Source organism: Pan troglodytes, chromosome 13, assembly GCF_028858775.2.
Source record: "Pan troglodytes isolate AG18354 chromosome 13, NHGRI_mPanTro3-v2.0_pri, whole genome shotgun sequence".
Taxonomy (NCBI): Eukaryota; Metazoa; Chordata; class Mammalia; order Primates; family Hominidae; genus Pan; species Pan troglodytes.
Window position 1 is genome coordinate 110,662,052 of NC_072411.2, and position 25,503 is coordinate 110,687,554.

At 35.7% G+C, this 25,503-nt stretch overlaps 1 protein-coding gene across 2 annotated transcripts in view; it reads left to right on the forward strand.

Moving 5' to 3' along the window:
* The window catches only part of PTH2R (parathyroid hormone 2 receptor), a 136,541-nt gene that overhangs the window by 68,666 nt on the left and 42,372 nt on the right, over positions 1-25,503 (forward strand). For both annotated transcript variants that reach the window (XM_016950398.4, XM_526012.8), the window contains exons 2-8: positions 1,134-1,236; positions 10,459-10,569; positions 10,682-10,803; positions 15,294-15,391; positions 16,279-16,468; positions 17,670-17,823; positions 23,662-23,722. In XM_016950398.4, coding sequence (XP_016805887.2) covers positions 10,726-10,803; positions 15,294-15,391; positions 16,279-16,468; positions 17,670-17,823; positions 23,662-23,722 — 581 coding nt within the window. In that variant the 5' untranslated portion in view covers positions 1,134-1,236; positions 10,459-10,569; positions 10,682-10,725. The remainder of the gene's footprint in view (positions 1-1,133; positions 1,237-10,458; positions 10,570-10,681; positions 10,804-15,293; positions 15,392-16,278; positions 16,469-17,669; positions 17,824-23,661; positions 23,723-25,503) is intronic.

A 25,503-nucleotide genomic window follows, 5' to 3' on the forward strand; every position in this document is an offset into this window, starting at 1 on the left:
AGGGGTGATTTGAAATATTCACGTTTGATAATTGAAGTCAAATTTCTCTGAATCAAATGTATAGTTCTGAAATTTGGTCACAATTTATACAATGTTTTCTAGGATTGAAGTAAAAGGAAGTAACGGTTTAACTGAAAAAACAGCCAGGAAAAAACCAAACCAAAACAAAACAAAACAAAAAACTTCAGGTGTGCCTGACTGTTTCTAGAGAACGAATGGGAAGGAGTCAATTTTTCCTTCCATGCCCACTTAGAGACTCATGTGTTTCCAGTTCATTCGCTCTTTTTGATATGTGAGATTTTAGGCTCACTTTCAGTGTATCTACTTATAACTCAGAATCCATGTTGTATTATATTGATAGATAAATTCTGGTATGTATTTCAACCCCCAAAATTAGTTTTTGCTTATTCCCTCATTTCCTAAAAAAAAAATCGTTAAAGTAAATATGGGCATTGAGCTATGAATATAATCCAGAAATCTCCAAAACTATATATCTGACTATTCACTGAGATTCTCTTTGTGCTGTAAATATCTTAGAAAATAATACCCAGCTACGCATCTCCCAAACTGTGAAACAAATTAATGTTTGTTATTTTAAATCACAACAATATTTTGGGATGTTTTGTTACACAGCTATGGGTGATAAATACAGATGGTTTCTTCTTTAAGGTTCTGTTCTCTGGAACCAACCACTCTTGGTACTAAATAAATTGTATCATGTTAGATGGAATTATAATATTGCAGGAAATTATATATATTTTTGTATATTATTTTTATTTTTTGTAGTATATTATCTCTAATATAATTATTTTATTTTAAATATTTTTTTCTCAGTATAATATCTCCATTTTATTTTTTGTAGTCTATTATCTCTAATATAATTACCTAACTTTATTAAAATTTTCTCACTTCTTCTGGTATGAGATTTTTTAAAAGGCTAATCAGATAAAAGTAAAATTGTTCTAAAATCTTACACATTGATGGATTTTGAATTTTGATTCAGATAAAGGACTATTTCAAATAGCTTGATATCAAACTCATTTTCAATTAGATTAGAAGGTGAAATAATGAAAGCTTGTATCCTGGCTTGAAAAAACATGATGAAAATGTTTGTATTTTGTTCACTTCTACAGCTGGATTCTGATGGCACCATTACTATAGAGGAGCAGATTGTCCTTGTGCTGAAAGCAAAAGTACAATGTGAACTCAACATCACAGCTCAACTCCAGGAGGGAGGTAAAGATGCCAAGAAAATTGGCTCTCCTTGTGCCTCCTATCTGTTCTCATAAAGATTGCACATTTCCCTCCTTCTTTAGTGTTAGGGAGATCCTTATCAGTCAATCCACATTTCCATGTGGAGGGGTGTGCAGCAGAATAACGACACTCTTTTCATCTCTACCCTACGTGCTTTTCCTTCCCTGTGGAAAAAGTGACTTGCCTGATAGTGAGTTTGAGAATAGCAACTGGGCATGTGCACATCAGCCTATCCCTTAGTCCTTTCTTCAAGGTTTGTCTGCCTGTAGAGAGCATGCATACTGATTTGCCCTCGACCATGCAGTAAGCTTGGAGGAGTAGGCTCTGTCCCTGTGGACATTGCCTCTATTATAAAATATGCAGTTCAAAATCTACTTCATACTTCTCTAAATGCCAACAAATAATTGTGATTGATTTCTCAATTGTTTATGATCAGAGAATGTGGTCTGCATGATACTGAGTTTTAAAAATGTGTTGGGACAGCCGGGCGCGGTGGCTCACGCCTGTAATCCCAGCACTTTGGGAGGCCGAGGTGGGCGGATCACCTGAGGTCGGGAGCTCCAGACCAGCCTGGCCAACATGGTGAAACCCTATCTCTACTAAAAATGCAAAAATTAGCTGGGCGTGGTGGCGCATGCCTGTAATCCCAGCTACTCAGGAGGCTGAGGCAGGAGAATCGCTTGAACCCGGGAGGTGGAGGTTGCGGTGAGCTGAGATCGCACCATTGAACTCCAGCCTGGGTGACAGAGCGACTCTCTGTCTCAAAAAAAAAAAAAAAAAGTGTTGAGACTTAATGTCTTATAGTTTTGTCAATTTTGATAATTTTCCATGTGGTCTTCAAAGGTATGTATGCCCTCTAGTTTCTGAGTACAATGTTTTATAGTGTCCACTAGATTAAGCTTGTTAGTTGTGTGGTTCATATATTCTGCATCCATAATGATTTTAAAAATGTGCTTGACCTATTATTTTCTGAGATTATATATCTTAAAATATGCTACTATGATGATGAATATTTCAACTTTTCATTGAAAAATTCACTGGATATTTTTACTTCATATATTTTGAAAATATGTTAGGAGGTTATTTAAGTTTAGAAATATTAGATTTCCTGGTGAATTAAACCTTTTGTAGATATACAGTAGCCCTCTTTATCTCTAGGATACTTGTCCTTCATATTTAAAAAATATGTACAATTTAAAATTACTATATTTTAAAAAATTTAACAACACTAGTTTCCTTCTTTCTTGGTTAGTATCTGCCTTGTATATCTTTTCCAATCATTTAAAAATGTTTTAATTGTGATAAAATATACATAGCATTAAATTTACCATTAAAATTTTTTTCATTGTACTGCTCAGTAGTGTTAAGTATATTCGCATTGTTGTGCAATCAGTCTCCAGAAATTTTCCATCTAAATTGACACTCTGTACCCATTAAATAACAACTCATATTTCCTCATTCTTTTATTAAACTTTTCTGTATATTTACATTTCAGGAGTATCTTTTACAAACAGGACACACATAGAGTTTTTCTCATTATCCATTCTGATAATCTTTGTCTATTAACTGAAGAATTTAGCTCAATTACATTAATTGTAGTTACTAATATACAGTATTTGAGTTTAATTCTAAAATCTCATGTGGGCTTTCGATTTCACCAGCTCTTCCTCTGCCCTTCCACTTCCCAAGTTCCAACTCTCTTTTGGATTGATTGAGACCTTTTTCTCATTTTATTCCATCCCCTGCCACCCCCAACTAGTATGGAAGATATGTATTATATTTAATTCTTTTAGTGGTTATCCTAGAAATTTTTCACATATATTTAATTTCAGAAAGTTTAAAGTTTATCATTCTCTTCCTTTTTCCAAATAATAAACACAGTTTGAGATACTTTAATTGCTTCCAAATTATATGCTCTTTAGTTCTACCTTAATTTTATGTTATTATAATTTTTCTTCTTTGAATAAAATGTCCTTTATTTATATATTTTTGAATCTTTATGTTAGAATATGTTTATAGTGATCTCAGTTTTTGTCTGTTGGAAAATGTCTTTATTTTGGTGTCAACCTTGAAAGATACTTTTTCTGGACATATGATCCTTGGCTAAAAATTATTTACTTTTATCACCTAAAGATACCATTTTTTTTTTTCTAGCTTCCATTGTTATTACTGACAAATCAATTCTCAGCCTTTGTTGGTGATTAGCTTTTTCTGTCTGTCTTCTTTTTTTTTTTTTTCTGAGACGGAGTCTCGCTCTGTCACCCAGGCTGGAGTGCAGTGGCATGATCTCGGCTCACTGCAAGCTCTGCCTCCCGGGTTCACACCATTCTCCTGCCTCAGCCTCCCGAGTAGCTGGGACTACAGGCGCCTGCCACCACGCCCGGCTAATTTTTTTGTATTTTTTTTTTTTGTATTTTTTTAGTAGAGACGGGGTTTCACCATGTTAGCCAGGATGGTCTCAATCTCCCGACCTCGTGATCTGCCCGCCTCTGCCTCCCAAAGTGCTGGGATTACAGGTGTGAGCCAGCATGCCCGGCCTCTGTCTGGCTCTCTTTAAGAACTCTTTAACATTGATATTCTGCAGTTTCACTCTGTATCTAGGTATAGATTCATTGGATTTCCTGAATCTGTACATCTGTATCTTTATTCGGTGATTGGAATGTTTTAGTTATTTTGCCTCTGAAATTTTGCTCCCCTTTATTCTCTCTCATCTCCTTCTGGAACTTTAAGCAGACAAATATGGGACCTACTCATACTACTCTGTGTGTGTCGATGTCTTATGTATTTTCCTTTACTTTGTTTCTTTACTGCTATTTTGGTAATTTCTTCGTATATATTTTCCAGTTTGCCAGCTCTTTGTTCAGCTTTGTCTAACAACTGTTCAATCCATCCATTAGTAAATTTTGATTATATTTTTATTTTTTGAAGTCTTCATATTCAATTTTGATAGTCTCTTGCTCCTTCAATATTCTTTCAAATCTCTTCTTTTTTTCCTAGACATGCTTTATATGCTGCATATGATAATTGTAATATCTATAGACTGCTGGTCAATGCTGACCACCACACATGGTGGCTTATTTCCTTGTGTGTCTAATGATTTGTGATGAGCAACTCATGAGGTTCTTGTTTAAATAACATTTCTTTAGAGAAAATTTGTGTTTGCAACTGCAAGGTGCCTAGATGAATTATTGACCTAAGTCCAATTTAAACTAAATTTAGATCACACATAAATATAGGCTTGTGGTTAGAAATGTTTAGAGAAGAATTTCCCCTCCACTGTTTTCTATTCCAACTCCAAATGTAGCCAAGAATGACACAAACCAATCTCTTTCTGAAGGATGGTTTTATTTCTTGCCCACCCACTTAGTGGGAGAAGTGTCATCTTTTGGGGATACTGACTTTCTAGAGGGGTCTCCTGTTCAATTTCTCCACCCCATCAGGCCTCAAGCTCTTCTTTTGTTACCTGAACACCACCAAAACTCTAAGTAAACAGGTCAATAGAAGCCTCTAAGTTAAACCCCAAATGTAGAGCTTGCTGCTCCTATATTTCTGGCCTACAATTTATTCCTTTACTTTACAGCCATCTAAGCCATATTTAAAGAAAGAAGGCTTTTACATTAATATAGCCTTTGTAGGTATCTTGTACTAAGAGGAAGCTTTCTGAATGGCTACTCTAATAGTGTCTGAAAAGGGAATCACTCGTGCAACTTCTAAAGAATGCTGATCCTAATATCTTAGATATGGAAATCTGCTAACAAAGAGATACATCATCGTGAAAAAATTTGAAAGCATTATTATCTGTGATGGCTGAGTAAGCTGTTTTCTGTGAAATCTTGTAAACTGTTGAGCTAGAAGATATTTCAGAGATCACCTAGGCCAACATTATCATCGTCAGTGTCCCTTTAACAGTTCAACAAATATTATTATGTGCCCAGAGTAAGCTCTAAAAAGTATGAATAAGTTTTTGCCTTTTCCCTGTGGGGTTAATGGCTTAATAGAGAAGGCAGGCATCTTTCAGGATGGTGTATAATTTTAACAACAGAGGTGTTTTAACAACTATAGAACCACTGAAGAGGAATCTTAATTAATCAGGGAAGGCTTCCTGGAAGAATAATGATCTCATCTTAAAAGTAAAGAAGTAGGAATTAGATGTGATGAAAGGAAAGTAACACTGTATTAGTCAAAGTTCTCCAGAGGAACAGAACTAATAGGATATAAGTATATGTGAAAGGGAGTTTATTAGAAAGAATTGGCTCACATGATCACAGGGTGAAGTCCCATGATAGGCCATCTGCAAGCTGGGGAAGAAAGAAGACAATAGTGGCTCAGTTAAGTCCAAGAGCCTCAAAAACAGGGAAGCCTTCAGTCCGTGGCCAAAGACCTGAGAGCCCCTAGCAAACCACTGGTGTAAGTCCAAGAGTCCAAAGGCCGAAGAACCTGGAGTCTGATGTCCAAGGATAGGAGAAATGGATGGAAGCATCCAGCTCAGGGGAAAGATGATAACTCAGCAAGCCAGCTTATCCCACCTTCTTCCCCCTGCTTTGTTCTAGCCAACTGGAGGGTGCCCACCCTCATTGAGGGTGGGTCTTTCTCTCCCAGTCCACTAACTCAAATGTCAGTCTCCTCTGGCATCACCCTCACAGAGACACCCAGAAACAATACTTTGCCAACTATCTAGGCATCTTTCAATCCAATCAAGTTGACCCTAATATTAACCATCACAAAGACATTTCAAAAGAGGAAATAGGATGGGTCAAGATAAGCAAGTGTGCATCAGTCACACACCATATGAATTATACATAAAAGAATAAATTTACTGGTAGTAAACTTAGGTCACATCTAAAATTTGTGAAGATGTGGATGATGTGAAGCATGTAGATAAATAAATACTGAAAGAGAAAAAACACTTTCTTCGAGATCCTTATTTGCATGGAGATCTTTCTCTATGCAAATAAGACAGAATTAAATGTGGTCAAACTTTGGTTTACCTTTCAATTAAAATGTCTAATTATATATAAATTGACTCAAGTGCTCTTTGCTTTAAAATTGTAAAACACTAGAATGACATTTTGAATTCACTAGCTAATTTAAGGAATTTTCATTTTTACATTCTTCTAAAATCAAGAGATGCATATCAAAATATTTAGGAGTGAGCTGTCAGACTGTCTATACTTTAAAAATCTGTAGCAAAAAATAAATTAGATTAACTATTGCAAAATATTAGCAGCTGTCAATTCTAGTTTGTGAGTATATGATTTTCTGTTTTATTTAAGAAAGATTTTTTTAATAAAAGAACATAAGAACATAAAAGTTTTCCTAATGTTTATGAAAGAGAGAAAAGGATATATAAATGCAAATATTCCGTTCTAAAACTATTCAAGTACTTAAAAAACACAGACCAAAATATTATTGATCCAAAATATTATTATTTCAAGTGTGGTCACATTTCGTTTGAAAAGAGAAAAACGTTCTCCAAATTTTAGATTGTTCTGTGTAAATGTCATGGTTTGACAAGCTTCACTCATAATTAGTTTGTCCTGGCACACAAAAATAATTACAGAGTTATAATTAATGGTGCTAATTTATAAAGAGAGATGGGGAGCCATTAGTCAATTAATTAGGTCCTTGCCAAATAATGAAAGTATTTACTCACATTGGATGGCAATCTGATCAAGGAGAGAATGCTAGTTAAGATCTCTATTTTTGGCCAGGTGCAGTGGCTCGTGCCTGTAATCCCAACACTTTGGGAGGCTGAGGCGGGCGGATCACCTGAGGTCAGGAGTTCAAGACCAGCCTGACCAATATGGTGAAACCCTATCTCTACTAAAAATACAAAAATTAGCTGGGTGTGGTGGCGGGTGCCTGTAGTCCCAGCTACTTGGGAGGCTGAACAGGAAAACTGCTTGAACTCGGGAGGCGGAGGTTGCAGTGAGCTGAGATGGTGCCGCTAACTCCAGAGTGAGACTCTGTCTCAAAAAAAAAAAAATCTCCTTTTTCTATGTGAGATTCATGGCTTCTTCAATTTTTTCAACCTTCTGTGAACATCTACTATTCTCTTTGTCAAAGAGCAACCAAAAAAATAAGCATAATCTACAGAAATATTTTGGGAGAGTGTCAGTTTTCTAAAAATTGGGCAGCATGTGTGAGGCAGTATCTTGCAGGGAACGAGAAAGCTGTCTCTTTTAGAGCATGAGGAAACAAAATTTCCATAGCAGTTTTAAAACTATATAATTATAGAATAAACTGGCCATTGGCTTTTGCTAGAAAATAGCACATGACATTGCAGCATACATTTTGGAGGGATATCTAGTTACCGAGAAATAAGAATGTGTGTCCAGGTCCAATTTATGTAATTACACAATAGATACTGGGCACATATCGACTGGACAGTTCAGATATATAAAGACATGTGGCTTGTTAATGAAAAGGTGAATTGAAAGATATCAAGATATACTGTTGAGGGCAAAGTTGTTGGGAGAGGTGGAGTCATTACATTCTGTATAAATGAAAAGGAAAAGATACAAACAACAAAGCAGATAATGGTGGAAAGAGAGGCAGGTGGAGCTGTGCACCAGAAGCAGGAGCCAGTGGGATGGGCTCCTGCCTTGCCTGTGATATGTAAAGCTCGGGCTTTTATTGTGTGAGCAAAGCAAGGCTTTTTCTAAGAAAAATGTTTTTGGAAAGACATTTTCTTTTCTTATTGCTTCGGCAATGCACAAAGCAAATCAAGTATTTGTTTCTGTGTGATATGGTGGATGCTAAGAAGTTAATTTCAGGTTCATAATTGAATTTATTTTTCTGTAGAGATCAGTGTTTCTGAAAGGTTCTGTTATGCTGACTGTTCAAAACTAAGCAAACAACTTGACAAAATGAACATTAGCTATAACAAAAATCCTCAGCACAGTTAGTGTAACTGGTAACTAAAAAATTGAGAGAGCTATAATGGGTAGTACTTGTGGTGGCAGAATGATGGCCCTCCAAGGATGTCCATGCCCTAATACCTGCTGTTGTGCCTGTGTATGCTGTGTCACATGGCAGAAGGGACTTTGCAGATGGAATTAAGGTTATGGACCTTAAAATGAGGGAGCTTATTCTGGATTGTCTGAGTGGGTTCCATGTGATCATACGGGCCCTTTAAAGTGGAAGAGGAAGGCAAAAGAATCAGAGTTGAAGCAGAAAATGAGAGAGGAGGAGAGATTAAACATGTGAGAAGGACTCAACCTGCCTTGCTGACTTTGAAGATGGAAGAAGGGGGCCAAGCAGCTTCCGGAAGTTGGGAACAGCTCTCAGCTGACAGCTGTCAGCAAAGAAATGGGGACCTTGGTTCTATGTCTGCAAGGAGCTGAATTCTCCCAACCACCCAAGTGAACAAGGAGACAGATCCTCCCTCAGAGCCTCCAGAGAGGAATGCAGCCCTGCCTAGCCCTTGATTTTGGCCTCACGGGTCTACAAGAAGAGAAACAGCTGAGTCCAGCAGACTGTTGACCTACAGAAATAGTGAAAAAACAAATTTCTGTTATTTTAAGCTGTGAAGTTTGTGGTAATCTGTTACAGTAGCGATGGAAAACTAATACAGCAGTCACTGAAGGTATCTATTTTTGAGAAGTTGGGGTATAATTTGGCTGACAAGCTGTCTTCTTGGAAGTTCAGTTCATCACTAATCGAAAGGAGTCCTGCAAGAGCACAGAGAATTGACACTGAATATTTGTTAGTCCTCCACCAAGTGCCAGGTGCATTCCTGGAATGTGGCTAAAGCTTGAGACAAAGCAGGCAAAAATCTCAAGTTTCTTAAATCCTGTGACTTAGGAATATAATAATAAAATAACACCCAATATTGGAAGGTGATGAGAACTCAGGTGAAAAATACAGCAGGAAAAGGTATAAGTAAGATTTTGGGATGCAATTTTAGATAAGCATGTTTAGTCAGAAGTTGACATTTGAGTGAAAATATGAAGGAGGTAAGGGAATAAGTCTGTCTGAGTGAGAGGGCAGACCCTATGGGCACTTCAGGCATTATAAAAACTTATGTTTTGAGATGGGGAGCTGTTGGAGGATTTGGGGCTATTGTGTCAAAAATAAAGGAAAGAAAGTGTGAAGCAGGTTTACTGTGCACTAGTTACCAACTTGTCTGAGTCCAGTGAGGCAGAATACCCAGTGCATGAGTTATATGAAACGGGTTTATTACTCACAGGTAGGCAGCAAGGAACAACAGAAGCCTAGGAGTCATTGGGAACTGGTGCCCCGCGGTTCGGGAAAGCTGCCTGGGCTGGATAGAATCTCAACTGCTCATGACCTGCGTGCACCACAGCAGAGGGACCCCATAAAACAGCCCAACCCTGATTACATACCTCAGGGAACACAGAGTGCACTGGGCTAATGTCTGGAGACATCCTGTTTCTGGGAGGGCTTGGAACTGAGTCTGGACTGTTCCAGGCAGTTCCTCACCCCTTATCTCAGTATGTTGCATTCCCAGCACATTCTATAGTTATTCTTGAGAACTACAAAAAAAAGGGACAGAGAGAATTGGGTTCATCCAATGCCACCCAGAGAACTGTCCTGCAGAAAGAAATGTTGGAATCAGGAGCGCCAGTCATAGACTGTTGCACTCATTCAGGTTGGAGATGAAGTGGCTTGGACTATCGTGGTGATAGTAGATGTTGTGAGAAGTGATGAAGTTCTGGATTCATCTTGAGAAGAGTAGAGTTCATGAGAATGTTGTTTGAGATGAATGTTAGACTCAAGGAGAAGTACTGGTAAAATGATAAACCTGAGTCTTGGGGCTTGCCAGTGAAGTGCGCTGCTTCAGGTGTTATGATCTTTAAAAACAGTTTTCAAGAATCTAGTGTAAAAATGTAGTTACAACTTTGGTGGTCAGAAAAACTTTATCACAGAAGTGGTTCACAATGATTTCCAATGTTTCTTATAAATTAATTGCTATAGCTACCAAAACAAGTATGCTGGAATAATTTGAATATTTTTGATGTATGCAAAGCAAATGTTCCTATGAATGAGGCTTTGATGAAGCACACAGATGAATTTTGGGACATTTGCATCATATCTATTCTATCTAGTTTCAAAAACTACCAATTTGTTTTAATTTTGCTACAGATAATGACCTAAAATTTTGTTTTTTGAATGCATTTGTTCTCTGGTTCTAACTACATTTTTCTTTGTTTATTTGCTTTAATTTTTTTTTCTCATTAGAAGGTAATTGTTTCCCTGAATGGGATGGACTCATTTGTTGGCCCAGAGGAACAGTGGGGAAAATATCGGCTGTTCCATGCCCTCCTTATATTTATGACTTCAACCATAAAGGTATTGACTTTTTCTGAAATGATTAATTTAAAACAAACATTTACTTGTCCATTTTCTTGATAATAGATTCTAAGGGAACTGAGCGATCTCAGCATCTTTCATGTCTTTACAGGAGTTGCTTTCCGACACTGTAACCTCAATGGAACATGGGATTTTATGCACAGCTTAAATAAAACATGGGCCAATTATTCAGACTGCCTTCGCTTTCTGCAGCCAGATATCAGCATAGGAAAGGTAATGGAATTTCTCTATTTGTGAATTCCTAAGGGAAAGCAGAATAATGTTTTAATGCAATTCTCAATTGCTAGCCATTATATATAAAAACCCTCTTATTCCACGACACAAGGATCATAAAAGATAAAAGCAATGTTGCAATCTTTTCAGATGAATATCAATCATTCTGGTATTTTCTATGGCCTAGAGCTACCTGGCTGAGATACATACATCCATACTTATACCTGTGTGTGTGTTATGTTTATTATGTTAGATTGCATTGTTTACATTGCATTATATTATGCTATATTATGAATAAAAATCCCAATAGGTAGTTAGTAACATGATTCATGATTTCTTCTTAGTTACCTATGAATGGCTACATCTCATCTGTATATTCCAGAAGGACCTTTGCATTTTAGAGGTGTATTTTCCACCTCATAAGATTTACCAATAGATGATCTCATTAGCATATAAAAGATTAGAGTTTTAGGATTAAAGGGGAGCAAGGGGCATCATGTAAATCTTCCAGCACAATATATTAATTTCAGAGATGTGAGTCAACTGAGAACCAGAGATTAGGTGTTTGTCAAAGTGACATAGCTCGGTGGCAAGAGGGTTTAATGTAGAGCCCTTATGTCCTAATTTCACATCAGTGCTGTTTCCAGTATAGAAATCATATGTAAACTTTGGGATATTCTAGAGAGTTACTTTTAAGTTATTAAAGTTGGTTTAAAAGTCATGTTTAAATTTATATCACTTAGACCTCGTGAGTAAAAATGCATGATGATATATGCATATGATGCTAAGAGTGAATGTGATAAATTAGCTTTATGAAAACCCTGAGAATAGTCCATCATACATAAACTCTTCGAATTTTTGACATATTTCTTTATGTCTGGTGATGTTTTGGGGAGGTGGCGGGGAGAACAGCAGCAAGAGAAGTAGTGAGTTGAAGGTTTCTTTGATTTTGCATTAATAGAACTTCCTGTCTTAACTTTCTACCTTAATGAGTTCTTTAGGAATTGGCAGAAAGACTTTCAGTTATCTGTTTAATTGTTGAAAAGCTTCTTAGATAAAATAAGTCAATATGAGGAGATTGTTAAGTACTCTACAATGGAACTAACATAAGTAACATCAACATTCAGTTAAGCTAAAATGCTTCAAAAGAATTTCAGTCTCATTGATAGAAACAAACATTCACTGATACTTAGTGTACTCTGTGATTATCTTCATTTTTGCATTACATGATGAAAAATGCAAACCTTTCAGAGGTGTTAATGGCCATTAAATCATGGTTTTATTTATACTGAACTCTAATCTTATAACCATTTTCTGTGATTACTGTGTATTTTAAGAATAAAAATAACTAAAGATGGTTGATGTACTCAATATATATACTAGTTTATGTAAAATGATTTAAAAGTTAATAGAAAATTTGAAGAATTGTGTTAGTATAATTTAATCTCCTTAATTAAAAACACAAAAAATGTTTTCTATTGTTTGCAACCTTTAAGTAATAATTTGGAAAAACCCAAGAAAACAAAATATGTCTAATAAGAAAACTAGATATCTCCTGATGGTTTGACACACAGTAGGGCAAAATGATATTACTTATTTGTGAGATATAAATTATTAATAGTTAATAAAATTTTTTATAAGGAAGGAAAAGCAAAAAACTAAAAAAGTGTAAATTTAGAATAAATGCCACATTTTTATCAGGAAAACAAGACTAAGATATTTTTGAGCACTATTTTTTTCTCTAAATTTTTATATAATTGGCTTGTCAAAATGAGGTAATTATTTTAGTTAAAAAAAGGGAAGGAATTCTAATGATAAATCACAAGATTATTAAATTTTTTAGAGTGTGATATTTAAAACAGTAGCATACCGTAGAAACTACCATATAATACATCTCCTATCCAAAGGCTAGATGTACTTTTGGAAAGCCATTTAGCAGTATATATTTAAAAACTTCAAAGGAATAATAGTTTTTGATCTTATAAATTTACTTCTAAAATCAAGCATAAGGATTTAGAATGGGGGAACTGAATGGAAAAAAATGTTCATTGAACAAATGATTATTATAATGAATGTTTCAACGAGTTTAAATTTCTAATGAAGAACTGGTTAAATAAGCGCAAATATATGCATATAAATTTTATAAAGAGTTTGCAGCCTTGGGCAATTATTTTGTCACACAAAAAATTCAGGAATAAACTTGTATATAAATTGAGAATGCAGATGCTTAAAATAATAGGCAATGCTTCACAGAAATAGAATGAAATGAAATAGATGAAGTACTAGCTGGGCATAGTGGCCTGTGTCTGTAGTTGCAGCTACTTGGGAGTCTGGGGCGGGAGTTCAAGATCAGCCTGGGCAACATAGGGAGATGCCATCTCTTAAAATCATAACAATAACAACTTCAAGAAATATGTGAAGTACATGAAGTACTAACAGTGTTTCTTTCTGATTGGTTAGAATTTGTAAGATTTTTTTTCTCCTCTCTTTTATGTTTTACACATTATTCAAATATTTTCTATGAAAAGTTTTACTATTTTATTAAGAGAAAATAATAAGTAGTTAATTTTTTTTTAAAAGAAACAAGAGGCAAAGTCTTCCTGCTTCCAGTCAGATTGTAGGCAGTCGCAACAATAAGTTGGCTTAGATGCAAAATTAATAATTTGTAAAAATGAGTTGAGGATGCCAAGAAATCTAAATGAACTAAATTCCAGAAATGGGCAAACCCTTCCTATGAGAGAAGAGACCCATGGCTGCGTGTATCCCTAGGACCACAGTAGAAGGGGAGAAAACAGGCTATTGAAGGGGACAAAGAGAAAAGAGACAAGCTTTTATACCAATAGCAGACAAGGGCTAGCATAAAGAGTTAGAATCCCAAGGAGTAAGCCCTAGTCTTAGTGAGCTATAATCCACCAGGCAATTCTTTGCCATGAGGTCTTCACCGAGTGCGTGGGGGAAGTATGCCAAAGGCTGGGGCAGGCAGAGGGCTCAGAGAAATTCCTTGAGATGTGCACAGGGCTCTCACAGAGTGAAAGGCAGCAGTTGGCTGAAAGCATGGATCAGGACAGAGGAGCTGAGAGGCATCCCTTGAGGCACAGGGGGCCCTCACTAACTGCATGACTGATGCAGCCCACAGGCCAGGAGAAGGGCAGGGAAGCCGAGACAAATCCCCTAGAGATGCATAGTTCCCACTGAGCACAAGGCAGCAGCCAATTGCAAGACCAGGCCCCTGGAACTTCTGAGTAACCACCTTCAAGTTGGGGTTCCCACGAACCCCTCTTTAGGCTTGATTAATTGCTAGAACAGCTCACAAAACTCTGAGAAACACTTACGTTTCCTATATATTATTATAAAGGATATTTTAAAGGATACAAATAAACAGCCAGGTGAAGAGACATATAGGGCGAAGTCTGGAAGAGTCTGAAGTGCAGGAGCTTCTGTTCCGGTGGAGTTGGGGTGCACCACCCTTCTGGTAAATGGATGAGTTCTGGTTCACCTTCCTGCAAGCCTCCGTAAATTCAGCTGTCTAGCAGCTCTTTATATCCCATTTTCTTGGCCCTTTTATGGAGGCTTCATTGGATTAGCCTGATTGAAACATGGAAAACGCTTGTTGAGTTTCCCCATTTAGTCTATTAGTATTAGATTACATCCTTTTTGTCCAATCACATTTCTACACCATTGTCCAATCTTAAAAGATCCCATACTGTATAATTCTACTTATATGACATTTATGAAATGACAAAATTATAGAGACAGAAAACAGATTAATGGTTGCCAGGTGTTTGGCATGGTGGAGAGGAGGAGGTGTCACCATAAGGGACAGAACAAGGAGAACTTTGTGCTGGTGAAATAGTTCTGTACTTGATTACAGTAATGGTTACAAAAATGTACATATGATAAAATGACATAGAACTATAAATATGCGTGTTGCATCAATATTAAATTTCTGGTTTTGATATTTTAGTAGAATTATGTAAGATGTAAGCTTTGGAGAATACTGGGTGAAGGGAACCTGGGGCTTTTCTTACACTATTTTCTACTTCCTTTGAATCTATAATTATTTTAAAACAAAATAATTGAAAAGGAATGAACCATTTATACATGTAACAATATTGATAAATATAAAAAACAGTATGTTGATAAAAAAGTATATACTGTAACATGTAATCCTAAGAAGTCTAAGAATAGTCAAGGGGTATATGAAGTATGTGAACAGAGAAAGCTAATTTGTGGTGACAGATATTGGAACAGTGATTTCCTGGGGGTGGATAGCGGGTGTTTTTTTGACTAGCAAGGGGCACAAATGAACTTGGTTTGTCAAAACCTATCAAAATGCTCACTCCAGATCTCTACATTTTATTGCATGCAAATTACAGCTCAAAAAAGTTAAAGAGAATTAGAAATAAGATTCCAAAAATGACATGCTATTTCTTTGCCAGTTTATTGGTAAAATAGTCCCATATCATACATGAGCATCTCTTCCCTTGCAGCAAGAATTCTTTGAACGCCTCTATGTAATGTATACTGTTGGCTACTCCATCTCTTTTGGTTCCTTGGCTGTGGCTATTCTCATCATTAGTTACTTCAGGTGAGTGATGCCTATCACTTTTTCCATGAAGGGACACATTGTCTTTCCTATCCAGAGAAGACATAGCGGTCTCACAATATTTTCCAAATGTTTTCCTCAAATGCAAGTTTTTGAATTCAGCCTAATGTTATTATGTTATTTGACAATTAATTTTTCATGACAAATTCAGGGTTCTTTGTTTAAAAACTTAAAGTATCAAAGTAGTATGAAACCTTTAAGCCAATAAGTATGTATTGCAGTATATTTGTTGCAAAGTAAGACAGCATCGAATTGAATGAGTTCCCGAGAGATTTTGGTGCTATTGGACAAAAATTCATCTTAAATAATCTCCCAAATTATTGGATATCAGCACATAAAGAAATAGTATTTATTGCTTTTGTTATGGTTTATTTTTTATCCACTTTAACATGTGTCCAATTCCATTCAACTTAATCTAAATCATTACAAAATTTTGAGCACCAATTTAGTCGGCCCTTCATATACTGGGATTTCACATCCCCAGATTCAACAGACTGTGGATGGAAAATACTCAGAAAAAAAAGTTTGGTTGTGTTCATACTGAACATTTACATACTTATTTTTTGGGTCATTTTTCTCTAAACAATACAGTATAACATCTATTTACATAGCATTCACATTGTATTTGGTATTATAAGTAATCTAGGGATGATTTAAAGTAACAAGATGATGTACATAGGTTATGTGCAAATACTGCACTATATCATATAAAGGACTTGAGTATCTGCAGATTTTGGAATTTGTGTGGAGTCTTGAACCAGTCCCTGCTGGAGGGGAGCAGGCTGGTTGGTGGTGGCAGCAGTTGCCCTGAGTGTTTCCCCCATTTTTAATTTTATCCAAATTTAAATACTGAATATTTCTCTCCGTAGACGATTGCATTGCACTAGGAACTATATCCACATGCACTTATTTGTGTCTTTCATGCTGAGAGCTACAAGCATCTTTGTCAAAGACAGAGTAGTCCATGCTCACATAGGAGTAAAGGAGCTGGAGTCCCTAATAATGCAGGATGACCCACAAAATTCCATTGAGGCAACTTCTGTGGACAAATCACAATATGTAAGTGTTTTCACCATTTTGTCTCATTACTAATTTGTATAACACTACAAATAAGTACAATTTTACAGTCCACTAAACATGTTAACTTGCTTTTACTTATCTCTGAACTAACTAAAATGGATTATCAATTTGTATAGTGATGTTTTCTCCCTCAATTCTGTCCTTTCATGTCTAATCAATCATTTTATTAAAAGTTCTTGGGTTTTTTCCTCAAGAATATTCTGAAATGGAAACTGCAAAACGCACAAGATTGAAATGGTATTTGGCGTAGGCACCACAGCAACTGTCATGGGGCTCACCACTTTCGAAAGTAAAAAACCCATCAGCAAAACCAGAAGCTTGCAGTTTAAAAGCCCATGATATTTATTTAGTCCCTTTACTGAGTACTCGAAGACTTGTTCCAATATAAAATTTTATGTTACTTGATTCTGCTCTTGAATGTCCTGGTGGTAGTAAATAGATTGATCCAATAATTCACTCAATTAGATCATTGAAGCAATATATCTGAAATTAGGTATAGTAGATTGATTGTCTTGATGGTGTGAATTAATACCCTGTCTGGATCTGTGCCTTTGCCTTGTAACTTTACAGTCCCTGCTGATTCTGATTCTGGGCTGGCACTGAGACTTGCTTTCCCCAACAGAAGGAAGTGGACGCAATAGTGTAGCAGTTGAGAGTAGACCTCTACTCAGTGAGCCTAGCCAAGACAAGCCTAGCCCAGATCAGCCGAACTACTCAGCCCATCCACAGATTTATAAGATATGTTTAATGTTTATTGTTGTAAGTCACTAACTTTGGGGGCAGCTTGTTTTGCAGCAATAGCTGCATAAAAGACCAAAATAAAATAAATGCAAGCTAAAAATATGGGTAACATTTTCTTCTTTATACTTTTCTATATGTTCCTAATTTTCTGTGATGGTCATGTATTATTTTTATAAAGTGAAAAAATTGAGAAAAGGTGATTTTTTTTGGTAACTTCTTAAAGAAAAAACTTATTTTAAAAATAGAATCAAGTTCATAGTCTTGAAAAATGATGCATTAAAATAACTGTTTTGGCCTCTCAACAGTTTTGACTTTACTGTGTAAAGGAGACATATTAGCCTGAAAAAGAAACTGAAGACTTGTTTTTTAGTGGTCTAATGTTGGCATCCAGTACAACAAAGTGTTCTAATATGATGAAATTCTGGTTTATTTGTAATAGATCGGGTGCAAGATTGCTGTTGTGATGTTTATTTACTTCCTGGCTACAAATTATTATTGGATCCTGGTGGAAGGTCTCTACCTGCATAATCTCATCTTTGTGGCTTTCTTTTCGGACACCAAATACCTGTGGGGCTTCATCTTGATAGGCTGGGGTAAGACATTTATATCTCTGTTCCTTTCAAACTGGATGATGCATTTGATGACATTCTGTCATGCCCATCATTAGCATCCCTACAGCCATTTTCCTGAAACAATCCCTCCCATTCTTATTTTTTATCTCCCTTTCTTTTATTGTTCTATTCTTAGACAAAAATAATTAAGATCAAGTCTATAATTCTCCCAGTGGTGACAAACTTTTAAAGTTATTTGTGGCTGGTGTTCTTAGGCCAGATTCTTGAGAGGATTCTTTGGAGGAAATATAAGAGAACTCATTGTAAGCCATACACATGTAAAACTAAATGTCAGTGTTCTGCTTTATCAATAATTTCATCTTAAAATTTCTTATTTTTGAATTTCTAAGCTATAATGATATATTTTTGGTTTGTATTTCTAGGTCATATGATGAGAATGCCAGAAATGAATTTGTAGGACCATCCTGACTGTATTTAACAAATACAAATTACAAACTAATTATGTGGACTTACCATGTGTTTTAGAAGGAAATTATTCAAATTACTTCTGGCATAAGTAATTAAAAAAGTATTCAGTTCTCATTTCAAAAATGATTTAGCAGTACAAGGGGGATTACTGGATTAGACACTGACTCAACATGACATGGAGAAAAGAAATTGTTTGCTTGTTAAAAATTAAGGGAAATTAAAACTCATATGTGGTGAAACTTGAGAAGAGGTTGGAGATTAACAGTTGCAGATCTCAATTGCTATTTTAATATTTAAATTAGGAGGTGCTCAGCATAGGAAAAAAATTCACTAAGTAGCTCACGACTAAATTTGGAGGTTTTTTTCCTCTCCAAAATAAGAATATGCCTTTGCCTATTTTGCCTTAACTTTTTTTCTTAACAACTGAAATGCGAAGTAAAGAATGCTGAACTTTCTGCTAGCTAATTAATAACCTTTAAGAAGACAAAGAAAATCAATTTACTGTTAAACTTATTTATTATGAAATAATCATCACAATTAAAGTTGTATTTTTGTAGACAGCTTGTCTGTTTTAAGGCTCTTTCTTATCTTTGACTAGCAGTTACTGAAAATAAAAAAGATAATATTTTGCTTTTTTAGGATCCTTTGGAAATTTTCTTGACAATTTGTGGTAGTTTGCCTTCCTTCAAATCAAAATTATATCTGTGAACCCACATAATTATTAGGAGTTGGAAAAGGTGTTGATAGAAAATTCAATAATGAATGTAGACATTTGTTTATTTGGGTTATATTTTATTTTTCAAATTTCTTCATCATTGCTTACATTTTTAATAAATTCTTTTTTTCTCTTTATTTATGCCTTGATAGCTACCTGGTGCAAGCCTCCTTATTAACTCTTTATTTGGGCTTTATCACTCAGTCTGTCTCTCCTTACAGTTAGGAGTTTGTCCCACCGAATCTCAGAAAACACAAATCTTTCTATGAAAAAGAGAATGTAAAGAAAAGCTAAGGTGCTAGTGAGCTTCTATGCAAGTATGGTTTCTTACCTTCCTTTACAGCTTTTATTAATTTGCCCACAAAAGTTTAGGCATAGAAATGACAACTACAATAGAAATCTTCATTTCATGAAATAGTTTGAGAACACACATGAAAACCAGTTGACTTTTCATGGAAACTGTCTGTGAAAGCATTTTACACGCCACATTTTGCTCACTTAATTAGCCACAAGTCAAAAGAGTAATAACTATTCTTCATGGAATTATGGTTCTACAGCTAGTCTGTCTTCTGACTTTCTCTTTGCATTTCCATTCTTTAAAAATATACTCTAGTCTAGGGCATATATAATGAAAATAATAGTAGTATTCTTTTAAGTAGTCTGCTCCTAAAACACAGCTATCACTGAATGAAGTACATATCAAAATCTGTTTGATTTATGGATTGTCTTTCTCTTATCTCAACACTGAGAGACTGATTTAAAAACATTATTTATATATCTGACTCATTTTTCTAAATTCATTTTCTAAATGATCAAAAACATTATATATGCTTTGCAGGATACTTTGCTAGAATAACTGAGAGCGAGTCCAATTTTATACTTACTTCCAATGATGCCATTTACTGGCTTCATTAGAGCAGAGAACTTGCTTAAATTCCTTTGTTACTCATTTGGACCCAAATGTTTATAACTTTAAGCTCTTTTCAGCTAGATAAATACTCAGAACTCTGTTAGTCACATTGTAGTAATGTGTGGAGTTACACTTATATTGATTGTGATAATCCTTTTCTTTTTAAATGTTTTATTATTTTATTTCTTATTATTTGTTAGAGATGTGGTCTTATTATGTTGCCCAGGCTGGTCTTGAACCCCTGGCCTCAAGCAATCCTCCTGCCTCGGCCTCTCAAAGTGCTGGGATTACAGATGTGAGCGACCGTGTGCAATCTGATTGTGATGATTCTTAAAAATAAATTGGAAGGAGGCTGGGCGCAGTGGCTCACGCCTGTAATCCCAGCACTTTGGGAGGCCGAGGCTGGCGGATCATGAGGTCAGGAGATTGAGACCATCCTGGCTAACACGGTGAATCCCTGCCTCTACTAAAAATACAAAAAATTAGCCAGACGTGCTGGCAGGCGCCTGTAGTCCCAGCTACTCAGGAGGCTGAGGCAGGAGAATGGCGTGAACCCAGGAGGTGGAGCTTGCAGTGAGCTGAGATCGTGCCACTGCATTCTAGCCTGGGTGACAGAGCGAGACTCCATCTCAAAAAAAAAACAAAAAGAAAAATAAATAAATAAATAAATAAATAAATAAATAGGAAGGAAAGGAAATGACAATCTGAAGAAGAATAGGTGTCATATCTGACCTTTACTAAATTAAGGACAAATATTTAAAATAACTGTTTTTACATTTTATTATTATAAAACAAGATGCATAGAGAATAAAGGTGAATACTAGTGATAACTGTTTCTTTTCTTTCAACCAAGCACATTGTTATTTTCCCCATCCTTGTCTCAGTTTTCCCATAAATAAGGTGCTTTATTCTTAGTTCCATTTTATTTCAACTACACATTTTCCTCTATTTTAATTCTGTATGTAAAAGATATCTCTTTTTTTATTGTTACTAAATATGGTAATTTGCTTCTATATTAGTAGCCATCCTTAATTTTCAACTGTCAGATGAAACACCAGTATGTACATATCATCATATAAAAGCACCTATCCTAGTAATACCATCTTACATAGAATATTTTCACATAATATGTTCCCTGAAAATAATCAGGAAACAGTCCCACACTCCCATTTTATTCCCTTTGTAAAATATCTTAATCCAGCAAACATTTTTTGATCATCCACTTGGCAGTAAGTGTTTAAACACAGAGACATGTGTTAAAGTCTCCCACACAAGATGCATGCACTCTGACCCTTTAGGTTATTTTGTTTGTTTTCTTGTTGTGATCATATGTATCATATTCAACATTTTTAATTTGTAGTTATTTTAAAGTTAATTTAAAGTTTTGTCTTCACAAAACTTATTTATTTTGTATTGACGTGTCTTATGAAAATAACTCCACTTTGGGAGGCTGAGGTGGGCGGATCATGAGGTCAGGAGATCGAGACCATCCTGGCTAACATGGTGAAACCCCGTCTCTACTAGCCGGGCGTGGCAGCGTGAGCCTGCAGTCCCAGCTGCTGGGGAGGCTGAGGCAGGAGTATGGTGTGAACCCGGGAGGCGGAGCTTGCAGTGAGCCGGGATCATGCCACTGCACTCCAGCCTGGGTGACAGAGCAAGAATCCGTCTCAAAAAAAAAAAAGAAAATAACTCAACTTTCAGTAAATGCACATACTAGATAACATTTAAATTTATATTAAATTTACTTAATTTAACATTTAAATTTAAAACAACATTTACATGTCAAGTATTTTTGCCTTTATTTCTGTGTTCTAAATTATGTAACAATTCATATTAAGACTCGTGATAAAAAATCCTTAAAGGATCCCAAAGTAGTTTTCTGTTCTTTATTCTTCCATGGTAGTCTCTATGCTAGTCTTATGCATAAGATTCTCTAAGAAGATGAGAAAAGCAATTCTATGAAGACATAATGCCTGTGTACGATATTTGACATAATTATCATCTAAAACATAATGCCAACTCAACCACCATTAAGAAATATTGTATAGAACAGCATTCAGGAAGTACCTGATCAGAAGAATGTAAAGGAAGCAGAAGATGCAGATATAAGAATGATAAGATGTGAAAATTGATGAAAGACAGGCAGACACTTTTTGAAGACAACCAAGATAGAACAGCTGAGGGATCTATGTCAGGCCATATGGTAGGATCTATGCCAGGCTGTATGGTGGATTTATATCTAATCATCCTACCAGAAGCAGCTGTCCCCTCCCCATTACATAGTATCACTTTTATTTATTCTTCATAGCACCAATTCATAACCAAAAGCAACTGAAGTTGCTTTGTTAATTTTGACTGCTTCACCAGAATATAAGTTTTAGAAAACAGGGATATTGTTTATTTGTTCATTATTTATATCATTTAGAACAATCTTTGACACATAAATAGACAATAAATGATTAATGGAGAAATGTGATAGATAGATAGACAGATAGATAGAATATGCAAACTGAAGCTAAGAAATAACCAGAATTAGGTAGGTCTATTTTGACAAAAAATTCCTAGAATACAGAATTTGAGCAGATTAAAGAAAGAATACTATAGAAACAAGAAATAAAATTGGAATATAGAATCATAAAATTCAGTAGTGATATAGGCAGGCTGAACTTAAGTTAGATGGTCACCAAGGAGACCAAAGACATTATTGTGCATATCATCATTTTCATCTTTTTCTGAAAATTTTCTTTTTCTAAGCCTATTTCTTTGTTCACTTTGTTGCTAAGAAAGAATATTAAAAAATTACAATTTTTTTAAAGGTTAAGAATTTAAAGTTATGCTTGATAAAAAATGTTCTTGGCTAGACCAAAATTTTGTTTTCCCCTTTTGTAAGGTGCTTCCTAGATTATAAAATGTTTTCCTTATGGTTTCTGTATATCCTTTATTTAAACCACTTTCATAAAGGCCACATAATGAAAAGTCATCTCTTAAGTCTTTCAGTCCCCTACTGCAGTATTCCATATAAGTTACGGTTCATGATTTTTTTGTGTGTGATGTCAGAGTTTAATCAAATACAACATAAGCTGGACAGTGAACTTTTACTGGGGGGCAAAAGAAAGTCGGTATAATGGATTTGATGTTACAAGCCCAGAAGGTGTTTAGCACTTATGAAGGACAAATATCTCGCGCTCAAATCATCAGACAAATATAGTGGTCACCCTTTTCTATTAATGCATGAAAATGCTTCTGTCTTGTGCCAATGTGAACTAAAAGAAGAGACTAAACTGGTTAAAACTTCCTGATTTTTATAACTTGCCTCGGTATGCCTTCCATTTTTAGGATGAAAAAATTCTAAGTTTTTAAAACAAGAGCATCCCTCAGCTTTTCAGGAGTCCCTGTGTTGCTTCACTCCTTGAGAGCATATGATGGTCAGCGTGACAAGAGTCAAAGTCAAATGCCAATCATTGCTTACTTCCAACCCTAGGAACTTCACTCTTCTCCAAATATGGCTTTTCCCTACAACCCTCAGATGAAAATTAGGCCAGTTTTTATCTTCAGACTAGAGGAACAAATAACATCAATATTGCTAATTTCTCAAACCGACATGATTAAAAATTAAGTGGACTTTTCTTGTTCACATATCAGAAATTTTCATGTCTATTTTTATCTCTGAACCGCTAATAGTATATTCTTATGTATGGTGAATTTGAGGAAAAAACCTCCTTAATCTTAAAATAAATCTAGTCTCTGAATCATTTTCTGATTTCAGGGTTTCCAGCAGCATTTGTTGCAGCATGGGCTGTGGCACGAGCAACCCTGGCTGATGAGAGGTGAGTGAAAAAGCAGGGGAAAAGAGAGAACCTCAGATGTTCTCAAGACTCAGGCTTCCTGCTCAGAATTCACACTCGCTGCTGTTCTTGATGCCATTGTTCTTTAGGGATGCCACAAGGAAAATTACCTTGATATGATGGTAGCTTCCAACACATTACCAGCAAGCTGTCTATTCCAGAGGTCATAGAGCAGAAACACTCGCAGACTAGATGAGGGTGCCTGACCTCCATAGATTAAGAAACAAATTTAAAATATAATGTGAGAAGCAAGTGGAAAGAGATGGGTAAGAGAATCTACTTAGGATTTAGTGAAAGCAGGTTGAAGAACTACACTACCTGATTCCTAGGATAGGCAGCGTTCATACTCTCTCTCTCTCTCTGCCACATCAGCTTTTCCTGAGGATGGTGTGGTTATGAGGACCTGGGATAAGGTGGCACGAAGGGGAACTACAGACAAAATCTGGTGCCCTGGGCCAGTGACACATACTCCCTCATAGAGACGGAGGGGCAAGTACACTGGCTACGGTTGTAGCTTCCGAATTAGCCTGCAGAGAAGTTCTGGGTTTTATTTGTGGCCCTTGGGAAAAGGACATGTGGGAAGGAGTTCCATCAATCCATGAATCCTCAAAATCAAAATATTTTTGAGGCTGATAATGCCCTCAAAAATATTAAGAACTTCCTGTGTATCAGGGATTGTTCGTGGCTCTTGTATATTTAGTATGTTATGAATGTTTAGAGCTCAGTTGCCTCATGTGTCTTTAGTACCTGTGTTTAACACACGTGTGGTCTACTAACTCATCCTTATCTATATTTAATGCAAACTGTGGGTTTCATGCATCCCATTTGTTACCATATCTTCTATAGCAGAATTAAATATTTTAAAATAATAAACACATATTAGAAGTGGAATTTAACTGTGAGTCATTAAGTTCTTCCAGGTAGCATGGAGCTAATTTAATGTGTCATTTTAAAGTACAAGAAAACAATGCTATAAATCATTTAAAATGTATCATTTTTAAGGATACATTTTAATGTATCATGGTACACCTAATACATTTAAATAACCATTTAAGTGTAAAGGGTACATTTGCATTAAATAGTAAAGAATCCTTTCTTTATATTTTGACAGACCTGAGTTCAAATCTTGATTTAACTGCTTTGCTAGGTTAGGGACCAACGGACCCAAAACACATGATCTCTTTGTGTATCAGTTTCTCGTGTATAAAGCAGAGATAATAATGTATAGATGACATTAATACATTATTATGAACACTTAGCATAGTACCTGGCACTAAATGGGAGTGTGCTGAGAAGGAGCTCAGGTACAGGTGTCTTATAGGCTTGTTCTGCTACTTCTTGGTTCTGGAACAGCAGATGTACAACCTAACCTCTCTGAGCCTCAGTTTTCTCAGCTGTCAAATGCAGTTAAAATGAATACTACTCTTTACAGAGTTGTTGTTGTAAGAATAAATGAGATAATGTATGTAAAATACCTAATGCAAAGTTTGGAATGTACTGATAGTAAGTGCTAAATACTTGTTAGCAAGTATTATTCTTTTGCTTCATTAATTTGTATTCACAAGTAATGTCTAAAGAATTAAAAAATAGCATTTTTGTATATTGTTATTTCATTAGAAAGCCAAACTCATCCTTCCATTAATCCTAGCTTATAATATTTTGATTTTTATCCTGTCAAGTTGATGGAACCCTGGTTCTGCTGAAGCTAGAGCTTATAAATTAGGCTGTAGAAAAGATGAGGGGTGGAGGCATTATAGACCCTC